Here is an 11,543-nt window from a genome sequence, read left to right on the forward strand (position 1 = left end):
AATAAATAAATAAATAAATAAATAAATAAATAAAATTATCAACAGTGAAGATCATCCTTGAGTCTGATTTGAAAAGTAGGGTGAGGCCGGGCGCGGTGGCTCAAGCCTGTAATCCCAGCACTTTGGGAGGCCGAGACGGGCGGATCACGAGGTCAGGAGATCGAGACCATCCTGGCTAACACGGTGAAACCCCGTCTCTACTAAAAAATAGAAAAAATTAGCCGGGCGAGGTGGCGGTCGCCTGTAGTCCCAGCTACTCGGGAGGCTGAGGCAGGAGAACGGCGTGAACCCAGGAGGCGGAGCTTGCAGTGAGCTGAGATCGGGCCACAGCACTCTAGCCTGGGCAGCAGAGCGAGACTCCGTCTCAAAAAAAAAAAGAAAAAGAAAAAAAGAAAAGTAGGGTGAAATTCTGCAGAGGCATTCTACTGGCAAGATACCACCCTCAGCCAGATCTGCAGGTGCCGCCCATCATGCCAGGGAAAATGCTCCATGTACCACTCATCAGCTTCTGTTTCTGGTTTCAGAGGTCTCTGTATTGGAGGGGCTTTAAAGCGAGAAGGATCTTTACCCACTTACTCTTATTGACAGATGTGAATATGGAGGTCCAGTGGGGAAAGTGACATGTCCTAAGTCAGAGTAGAGTCAACAAGAAAACAGGACCAAAAATGACTGAGCCTCTACTGTATAATGGGCATTGATGAGCTACTGGAAATACGGAGATGAAGAAAACACAGTCCCATCTTCAAGGAGCTCAATCTAGCAAGGGAGACAGACTCTTTGTAGGTGGGACCAGGCTTCCCTGCAGCAGAAGGAAGCTTGAAATTGGTAACGAGCCTCAGCAGGGACAGCGGTAGGCCACCATGCTACCCTGAGAGGATTGCATGTGGACACGGGGCTATGACCTGTCCCTGCTTTGACCCACTAGCTGTGCTGTAGGGCCAGGTGGGGCCTGGAGTGGCCTGTGCTAAGGGGCTACTATGAGCTCTTTCCACTCCCCCAAGGCATTGCATAAATAATGTCACTTTCTGTTTGCACAGCAAAATCAAGGACACAATTTTCTACGACATGGGGTGCCTCCCCTCTCCCCAGCCCAACAGAAGGTCTACAAAGACTGATGGGCCCTTGTTTTTGTTAGAGATGGAACACCCCGCAGGGTTCCAAGTGGTCATTTGTGGCCCACAGGCCACTGGCAAGTGGAGGCAGAGCTGTGGAGCCCTCGGGAGCCACAGAGGGCCTGCTGGCTGCCACGACATGCAAACTCAGCGGCTGCTGGCCCTCCTGTGGGTGGCAGTGCTAGTGATGTGCAGAATCCTGGGACTAGTGCCAGGGAACCTATAGATACCCTGGGTGACCCAGGCATGCACTGCTGTGGTGGCCTTCACAGTCAGAAGATGACACACTGAGAAGGGGAGAATCGGCCCAGGGTGAGATCCGCAGAAAGACCAGGGCCAAGATGCGGCCAGCACGTCAGGCTGGAGGGTTCCAAATGAAATGAGCAGGTCCTCCTGTCAGGACCTAGGTTAGTTTCTGAAAAAGCATGAAAGGCAGACCTCCTGAACTTCTCCGAGCGACTGATGCAAAGCGCGTCCTGCATGCTTCACAGCACCATGGAGAGGATCTTTAGGGGCAAACTGCAGACTATCTGAATGATGGCACTGACCGTCAGCAAACTGCAGAGCTGCCTGACCAAGAAATTGCAAGACAGAAGCAATGTTTGCAGGCAAAGAAGAAGGGGCCAGACATGGTGGCTCACACCTGTAATCCCAGCACTTTGGGAGGCTGAGGCAGGCGGATCACTTGAGGTCAGGAGTTTGAGACGGGCCTGGGCAACATGGTGAAACCCTGTCTCTACTAAAAGTACAAAAAATTCGCCAGGTGTGGTGCCAGGCACCTGTAATCCCAGCTACTTGGGAGGCTGAGGCAGGAGAATCGCTTGAACCCAGGAGGTGAAGGTTGAAATGAGCTGAAGTCCTGCCACAGTACTCCATCCTGGGCAACAGAGTGAGACTGTCTCAAAAAAAGGAGAAGGAGGAAAGGCCAAGGCAGGAATGAAACAGGCCAGGAATGTTGTAGTGAAGCAAATAGCCTCCCTGTGCTAAGGGGCTATTGTGAGCTCTTCCCACTCCCCCAAGGCATCGCATAAATAATGTCACTTTCTGTCACTCACCCCACTGAGTGTCCTGCCTCTGCTCAAGGGTGTTACAATGGGGACTTGGCAGTGGAGGGGAACAGGGAAGCTGGACATGATGTTTCCCCAGCGTCCTAGCCACAAGTCCCTCTGAAGAGTGTGGATGACAATGGTGACCTCAGTTGCATCTTTCTAATGTCCTGAGGGGACAATTGTAGAAGCAAACATGCAAATGTGGGAACAAATCCAAAGGAGTAAAGAGCTCACAGCACAAGTACAAAGTGTGCTGAGGGAGTAGGCCTCTGCTGCCCGCTCTGCCTGAACTGCACCAAAGACATGTGATGAGACCATAGAGGGAGTCCACGGAGGAGGACACCTACTGCCCGACCTCTAGCAGAGACTAAGCAAGGGGCACGAAAACTTGAACCCCATGTGTCACACCCATGACCACTACAAGAATATGGCCCAAAACCTGGCCCAGGAATTGAAGAAAGACACTTCCAGTTTTCAGAGAGAGATGGTCTGCTATAAGAAAACAGCCCAGGGCATAGGCACAGTAGCTCACGCCTGTAATCCTAGCACTTTGGGAGGCCGAGGCAGGCAGATGGCTTGAGCTCAGGAGTTCGAGACCAGCCTGGGCAACATGGTGAAATCCCGACTCTACCAAAAATACAAAAATTAGCCAGGTGTGGTGGTGCATGCCTGTGGCCCCAGCTACTCGGGAGGCTGAGGTGGGAGGATTGCTTGAGCCTGGGAGGCAGAGGTTGCAGTGAGCCAAGATTGCACCACTGTACTCCAGTCTAGGTGACAGAGTGAGACCCCATCTCAAAAAAAAAAAGAAGAAGAAGAAAATGGCCCAGGAAGTCTGGAGGGCTGCCGTGTCCATTGAGAGTGCTCCAGGCACTCCAAAAAGAAAATGACCACAACAGGCAGAAATTGGCTGACTATGAGGCCAAGTTCCAGCCTTTTCCAAGTGGCTTTTGGCTCCTGGGGCCCCGCCCACAGCTGACAGGGGTCTGGAAGTACCACACGGACCATGGGCTGCCAGGGCCCCCAGGAGGGAGGCAGGTCACGATGTGAGGGCTTGGGGCTAGAACACCAGCCGGTTTGATTCTGTTTCCCTGTACCCGGGTCCCGAATGCTCAGAGACTTGGGAACACCAGCTGGTGCTGCTCCCTTTAAAGCACTTTTGATTGATCTCTTGTTAATTTAGCAACTGTTATTAGTTGATGCTGCAGTTGCTCTTATTGAAGTTTGATTGATAGTGTTAGGATCATAAGGTACTATTTTTCAAATAAAGATTGTTTACATAAAAAAAATTTTTGTTTTTTTCCTCTCAGCCTTTCACATTGGTTCAAAATCTCTTTTATCCAGCTACATTTCTGATTTTTTGTTGTTGTTTTCCTTAATTTTATTTATTTTTAATTAAAAATAAATTTTTTTGTCAACATGGGGTCTCACTTTGTTGCCTAGGTTGGTCTCAAACTCGTGGCTTCATGCAGTCCTCCCACATCAGCCTCCGAAAGTGATGGAGTTATGGGTGTGAGCCACTGCACCCGGCCTGTTTTTTTAAAAGTTGATAACTTTTCAGGTTCTATGGGATCAGTAGTCTTTCCTCCCACCTTACCCACCCTAAGGAGGTTGCAGGATGGAATAAAGGAGAGTTCTAGGGACACTTGCGCATCAGTGCCCATGCTCAGAGCATCTCAAGCAGTGTGAAGGGGTCTAGAGGTTTCTCAGTCTCCGCCTGGCAACCCAATAGCAGCATCAGAGTATAGGGCCAGGGTCCTGATCCTTGGGCTTGGTATGGTTTATTAGTTATTTTTATGTGACCCTGATGTGACTCATTTTTTATCTACATACTGGGAACAGGTTCAAGCCCCAGCATTTGGTTGATAATGCAGGAATCCTTGATACTTTTATTGCCCAAGCTTCCCTTCCTGGTGACCTCCTCCTAGCCTCAGTCTTTGGAAAAGCCCTCCTTGAGTGCTCAGGCAGATTCAGGTGCCCTTTCTTCTGGGCTCCTGTGCACTCTGTTCTTACCTCCATCAGGGTGCCACATGCACCAGTGTTATCTGATTCCATGGCCATTCATCCATGAGGCCATGAGGAAGTGGAATGTACATCTGGTATACCAAGACATGGCAGAAGCCAGCCTCCAGTCTGTCCACATGAATACGGCATTCCCAAAGCGACGTGCATGTGCCGTTGTTCACTGGATGAGCTTGAGGTGGATGAACTAGCCCACCAGACTCTCAATGTCATGAATTTAACATTGAATTAAGAAAAATATTTTTAGAAAATTGTAGTTTAGGTGATTGCTGGGGTGCTAGGAGAGGAAGGAATGGGGAATAACTGTTTAATGGGTGTTGTTGGCCTTCTGTATTTGTGGGTTGCACATCTGCTGATTCAACCAACCGTGGATCAAAATATTTGAAAATAAAAAGCAATAAAACAACGAAAATGATACAAATAAAAACCAATATAACAACTATTAGCATAGCATTTACATTGTACTAGGCATTATAAGTAACCTAGAGATGACTTAAAGTATGTGGGAGGATGTGCCTAGGTTAGATGCATGTATTGTACCATTTCATATCAGGGACTTGAGTACCCACGGATTTTGGTATCTGCAGATCCTGGAACCCCTTCCCCATAGATACCAAGGAACAACAGCACTAGCTTTCCTTTTGGGGTGATGCAGATGTTTTGGAGCTAGAGGTAGTGGTTACACAACATTGTAAATGTACTAAATGCCGCCAAATTATTCATTTTTAAATGGTTAATTTTATGTTATGTGAATTTCACCTTAACAACTAATAATAGTATAGGTAAGGCACAAGTTACATCAGTGGCACAAAAATGGCCCTAATTTTTAAACACTACTCTAGCACAGCAGGTATCACATGTGAGGTAGCAAAACCTGGAGATCAAAGTGTGATACCTGGAGACTTATCAGTAAGGGTCAAATGTTTTTTCAGGTTTTGAGAATGATTCTGGGAATTGCTCCAGAAGATCTATTGTGTAACTCTTCTTAGATGCTAAGATAAGAAGTCAGATATACACTGTAGCTCATTTTGTGTTATTTTCTAGAGCCTTACTCCAGTCAATTTCTTGGGGGCAGCGTTTGTGGAATCAGTGGTTCATCTGAAGGGCTATGCTCTGGAATTACTATGTATTTGTTTTGTCTTCCAGTGGACCCAAGCGTTATGACTGGACTGGGAAAAACTGGGTGTATTCCCACGACGGCGTTTCCCTCCATGAGCTGCTGGGCGCAGAGCTCACTAAAGCCTTAAAAACCAAACTGGACTTGTCTTCCTTGGCCTATTCCGGAAAAGACGCTTGATGCCCAGCCCAGTTTTAAGGACTTTAAAAGCTATTAGGCCAATACCCCAGCTTCATTATGCAGCTGAGGTCTGTTTTTTTGTTGTTGTTATTTTTTTCATTCCTGCTTTTGAGGACAGTTGGGCTATGTGTCACAGCTCTGTAGAAAGAATGTGTTGTCTCCTATCTTGCCCCCAAGTTCTGATTTTTTATTTCTACGGAAGATTTTTTGGATTAATTGTCTGATTTCCTCCCTCACATGATATCCCTTATCTTTTACAATGTCTTATGCCTATCCCTGAATATAACAACCTTTAAAAAAGCAAAATAATAAGAAGGAAAATTCCAGGAGGAAAATGAATTGTCTTCACTCTTCATTCTTTGAAGGATTCACTGCAAAAAGTACATGAAGAGCAGCTGGTCAACCTGCTCACTGTTCTGTCTCCAAATGAGACACATTAAAGGGTAGCCTACAAATGTTTTCAGGCTTCTTTCAAAGTATAAGCACTTCTGAGCTCTTTAGCGTTGAAGTATCGAAAGCAACTCACATGGAAAGACCGTTTCTTATTTGTGATTTGTGGCTGCCAGGGTGTGGCCTGTACTGGGTTGTCCAGGAAGACCCAGTGCTGTTTCTTCTGCATATTCACATATGTGTCTGTGTGTATATATATATTTTCAATTTAGGGGTTAGTATGGAATCAGCTGCTACAAGAATGCAAAAAATCTTCCAAAGACAAGAAAAGAGGAAAAAAAGCCATTTTCATGAGCTGAGTGATATAGTGTAATAAACAAAATCATGGAGCTGAGGAGTGCCTTGTAAATGTCAAGGGGCGTATAAATGAAAGAGATATTCATGTTGATAAAGAGATCCGTGGTCCTAGACATAGTTCAGTCACAAAGTAGTTGTCCCTTTGTGAACAAGTTTCCCAAACTCCCTGGACCTCTGCTTCCCCATCTGTTAAATGAGAAGATAGAGTATGGTTGATTCCCAGCATTCAGTGGTCCTGTCAAGCAGCCTAACAGGTGAGCTCTAATTCCCATTGCGTAGATGAGGGGATGACAAAGAACAGTTTTTAAGTTATATAGGAAACATTGTTATTGGTGTTGCCCTATTGAGATTTCAGTTGAATTCATGTGAGAAAAATAGCCATCCTTGGCCGGGCATAGTGGCTCACACCTGTAATCCCAGCACTTTTGGTGGCCGAGGTGGGTGGATCCCCTGAGGTCAGGAGTTCAAGACCAGCCTGGCCAACATGATGAAACCCCATCTCTACTAAAAATACAAAAATTAGCTGGGCATGATGGCAGGTGTCCGTAATCCCAGCTACTCGGGAGGCTAAGGCGGGAGAATCGCTTGAACCCGGAGGCAGAGGTTGCAGTGACCCGAGATCGTGCCATTGCACTCCAGCCTGGGTGACTGAGCAAAACTCCATCTCAAAATAATAATAAAATAATAATTAGCCATCCTTTATTGTACCCTTACTGGGTTAAGCCGATTATACCACGTTACCTCATTTTAATTTTTACTGACCTGCACTTTATACATAAAGCAACAAGCCTTTAGGACATTAAAATTCCCACAAAGTTATGCTCATATTATATTATTTTCTTACTTAAAGAAGGATTTATTAGTGGCCAGGCTCACACCTGTAATCCCAGCACTTTGGGAGGCTGAGGTGGCCGGATCACCTAAGGTCAGGAGTTTGAGACTAGCCTGGCCAACATGGTGAAATCCCTTCTCTATTAAAGATAAAAAATGAGCCGGGCGTGGTGGCACGCACCTGTAATCCTAGGTACTCGGGAGGCTGAGATGGGAAAATTGCTTGACCCTGGGAGGCGGAGGTTGCAGTGAGTCGAGATCGTGTTTGAGCGACTGAGTGAGACTCTGTCTCAAAAAAAAAAAAAGAGTTTATTAGTGACAAGTCTGTATTAATATGTAGCAAAGGCTTTTCCAGTGGGTGAATAAAAACACATTCCATTAAGTTAAGCTGGGAGCAGTGGCATATACCTATATTCCCAGCTACTCCAGAGGCTGAGACAGGAGGATTGCTTGAAGCCAGGAATTGGAGATCAGCCTGGGCACCATAGCAAGATCCTATCTCTTGAAAAAAGAAGAAAAAACCTCTTAATAATAAAACAGTATAAACAAAAGCTAAATAAGTAAAATATTTTCTTTCTTCTGAAATAAAATTATTTTTTGAGTCTGATGGAAATGTTTAAGTGCAGTAGGCCAGTGCCAGTGAGAAAACAAATAAAATCATACATGTTTGTGTGTGTGTGCATCTTGCTTCTACTGAAAGTTTTAGTGCACGCCACTTACTTAGAAATTGGTGACATTAATGTACTCCTTTGTCTGGGACACAGCACAAACTTAAGAGGTATGCAGTGGGGCTGCTGTGACATGAAAGTGGAAGTTAAGGAATCTGGGCTCTTATGGGGTCCTTGTGGGCCAGCCCTTCAGGCCTATTTACTTTTATTTTATATATAGCTCTAATTGGTTTGATTATCTAGTTCCCAAGGCAGTGGGAGATCCCCATTTAAGGAAGGAAAAGGGGCCCAGCACAGTGGCTCATGCCTGTAATCCCAGCACTTTGGGAGGCTGAGGCGGGTGGATCACCTGAGGTCAGGAGTTCGAGACCAACATGGGGAAACCCTGTCTGTACTAAAAATATTTAAAAATTAGCTGGGCATGGTGGCTCGTGCCTATAATTCCAGCTACTCAGGAGGCTGAGGCAGGAGAATCGCTGTAACCTTGGGGGTGGAGGTTGCAGTGAGACGAGATCATGCCACTTCACTCCAGCCTGGCCAACAGAGCCACACTCTGTCTCAAATAAATAAATAAATAAATAAGGAAGAAAAGGGACTTCAAACACATGAACAGCAGCCGGGGGAAGAATCAAAATCATATTCTGACAAGCAAACTGGAAAAGTACCACCGTGTGGACCAATCGCCCCCCCACTGCAGACCCTGGGAGCATCGCCTCATTTATGGTATGGTCCAGTCACCCATGTGAAGGATGAGTTTCCAGGAAAAGATTATTAAATGTTCACTATAACATATTGGGGGAGGTGAGGAATTGCATAATACAATCTTAGAAAACTTTTTTCTTTCTTTTCTGTTTTTTGAAACAGGATCTCACTTTGTCACCCAGGCTGGAGGACAGTGGTGCAATCAAAGCTCTTGGCAGCCTTGACCTCCCTGGGCTCGGGCAATCCTCCCATAGGTGTGCACCACCATACCTGGCTAATTTGTGTATTTTTTGTTGAGATGGAGTTTCACCATGTTGCCCAGGCTGGTCTCAAACACCTGGGCTCAAGTGATCTGCCTGCCTCGTCCTCCCAAAATGCTGGGATTACAGGTGTGTGCCACAGGTGTGCATCAGAAAGCTTTTTCTATTATATTTACCTTCTTGAGTGGGTAGACCCTCAGCCACATAGAAAATAAAACATGCCAGCATGACTTACCATGACTTATTTAGCTCTCTCGAGTTGCAAAGAAGCAATGAGGTATATAAAAGAGAACCTGGGTTTTTGAATCACAAATTCTAGAATTTTTTTTTTTTTGAGACGGAGTCTTGCTCTGTCACCCAGGCTGGAGTGCAGTGGCCGGATCTCAGCTCACTGCAAGCTTCGCCTCCCAGGTTCACGCCATTCTCCTGCCTCAGCCTCCCGAGTAGCTGGGACTACAGGCGCCCGCCACCTCGCCCGGCTAGTTTTTTTGTATTTTTTTTAGTAGAGACGGGGTTTCACCGTGTTAGCCAGGATGGTCTCGATCTCCTGACCTCGTGATCCGCCCGTCTCGGCCTCCCAAAGTGCTGGGATTACAGGCTTGAGCCACCGCGCCCGGCCACAAATTCTAGAATTTAATTGAAACTCTGCCTCTTGTTTGTTGATACACTGGCCTCATTTTTTTTTTTTTTTTTTCAATCTATAAAATGGAGATATCTAACATGTTGAGCCTGGACCCACAGGCAAAACACAGTCCTGATGTGAGAAGCACTCAATTCATGATAACTGTTCTCGCGTGCACAGCGTAATTTCATATTCACATTGGAGGACTTCCCCCAAAATATGGATGGCATTCTCTACTCAACCTTGAACTTAATCAAAGTATTCATTTTACTTAACTTCGTAGTAATCAAAATATTCATTTTACGTAACTTCGTAGTAAATTCTGGTTCCCCGGAACCATTTATCTTGTGCCTTACCGTGCTTATATTTTACTCCATCTTCTGTACTCCTTATAAAAATATTTTAGCCAATTTAAAATTTGACAGTTTGCATTAAATTATAGGTTTACAATATGCTTTGTCTGGCTATACTTGCCCCAAATTCTGATAAATGCTTTTGCCACCTCTAAAGGAAGACCCATGTTCATAATGATGGAGTTTGTGTGGATTAACCATGCAAGGTTGCCAAGAAAAAATCGCTTTACACTTCCAAGGTACACACTAAGATTAAAGTAATTTTAGTCCATGTCCAGTTGGATTCTTGGCACAGTTATCTTCTGCAAACTAAAACAGCTACATGCCAGCAAGGGAGAAGGGAAGGAGGGGCGAAGTTTTGAAATTTCACGTAAATTTATGGTGCTGTTCAAAACGACGAGTTCATGACTTTCTGTGTATACAGTAAGAAATTCGCTTTTGTTGTTGTTGTTGTTGTTGTTGTTGTTTTGAGATGGAGTCTTGCTCTGTCGCCCAGGCTGGAGAGCAATGGCGCGATCTGGGTTCACTGCCACCTCTGCCATCTGAGTTCAAGAAATTCTCTGCCTCAGCCTCCCGAGTAGCTGGGATTACAGGCACCCACCACCACACCCACCTAATTTTTGTTTTTGTTTTTTTTCATTTGTTTGTTTTTTGAGATGGAGTCTCGCTCTGTCACCCAGGCTGGAGCGTAGTGACACAATCTCAGCTCACTGCAAGCTCTGCGTCCCAGGTTCATGCCATTCTCCTGCCTCAGCCTCCCGAGTAGCTGGGACTACAGGTGCCCGCCACTACGCCTGGCTAATTTTTTGTATTTTTAGTAGAGACGGGGTTTCACCACGTGAGCCAGGGTAGTCTCGATCTCCTGACCTCGTGATCCACCTGCCTCAGCCTCCCAAAGTGCTGGGATTACAGGCGTGAGCCACTGCACCCGGCCTAATTTTGTATTTTAGTAGAGACGGGGTTTCACCATCTTGGCCAGGCTGGTCTTGAACTCCTGACCTCGTAATCCACCTGCCTCAGCCTCCCAAAGTGCTGGCATTACAGGAATGAGCCACCACACCTAGCCAGAAATGCCTTTTAATCTTTGGTCTCACTTAATTAGCCAGGACCCTTGGAGTGCATCCCAAAGTACCTGATCAGTGGCCCCTTTGGAGTGTGTAAAACTCAGCTCATTTTTATCCCTGCATCTGCCACAGAGACAGAATCCAAGCTCATATGATCCATCTTCTCTGGCTGTATCGTTTAAGGAATAGAAGGCACCAGAACAGATTTATTGAAATGTTTATTAGCTGAATATTTATTTATTTATTTATTTATTTATTTATTTATTTATTTTTTGAGACGGAGTCTCGCTCTGTCGCCCAGGCTGGAGTGCAGTGGCCGGATCTCAGCTCACTGCAAGCTCCGCCTCCCGGGTTTACGCCATTCTCCTGCCTCAGCCTCCCGAGTAGCTGGGACTACAGGAGCCCGCCACCACGCCCGGCTAGTTTTTTGTATTTTTTAGTAGAGACGGGGTTTCACTGTGTTAGCCAGGATGGTTTCGATCTCCTGACCTCGTGATCCGCTGTCTCGGCCTCCCAAAGTGCTGGGATTACAGGCTTGGGCCACTGCGCCCGGCCTAGCTGAATATTTATTTAGACAGTTGAGGAAAACACCAACACCCAGTAGTAAAATTGGCTCTCGGCCGGGCGCGGTGGCTCACGTCTGTAATCCCAGCACTTTGGGAGGCGGAGGCGGGTGGATCACGAGGTCAGGAGATCTAGACCATCCTGGCTAACACGGTGAAACCCCGTCTCTTCTGAAAATACAAAAAAACTAGCCGGGCGTGGTGGCGGGTGCCTGCAGTCCCAGCTACTTGGGAGGCTGAGGCAGGAGAATGGCGT

General features: G+C 46.2%; 1 protein-coding gene across 3 annotated transcripts in view; it reads left to right on the forward strand.

The window, feature by feature from the left end:
* FXN (frataxin) overlaps positions 1–11,543 on the forward strand; it is a 70,470-nt gene that overhangs the window by 36,567 nt on the left and 22,360 nt on the right. Inside the window, exon 5 of one of the 3 annotated variants that reach the window (XM_017873049.1) lies at positions 5,327–6,913. The exons of 1 other annotated variant lie outside the window; for it this stretch is intronic. In XM_017873049.1, coding sequence (XP_017728538.1) covers positions 5,327–5,477 — 151 coding nt within the window. In that variant the 3' untranslated portion in view covers positions 5,478–6,913. Of the gene's footprint in view, positions 1–5,326; positions 6,914–11,543 lie in introns of those variants that run through there. One more of the 3 variants, XM_017873050.1, reaches the window with a different exon arrangement.

The sequence above is a fragment of the Rhinopithecus bieti genome, unplaced genomic scaffold (genome assembly GCF_001698545.2).
Source record: "Rhinopithecus bieti isolate Rb0 unplaced genomic scaffold, ASM169854v2 scaffold_7648, whole genome shotgun sequence".
In the NCBI taxonomy this organism is placed as follows: Eukaryota; Metazoa; Chordata; class Mammalia; order Primates; family Cercopithecidae; genus Rhinopithecus; species Rhinopithecus bieti.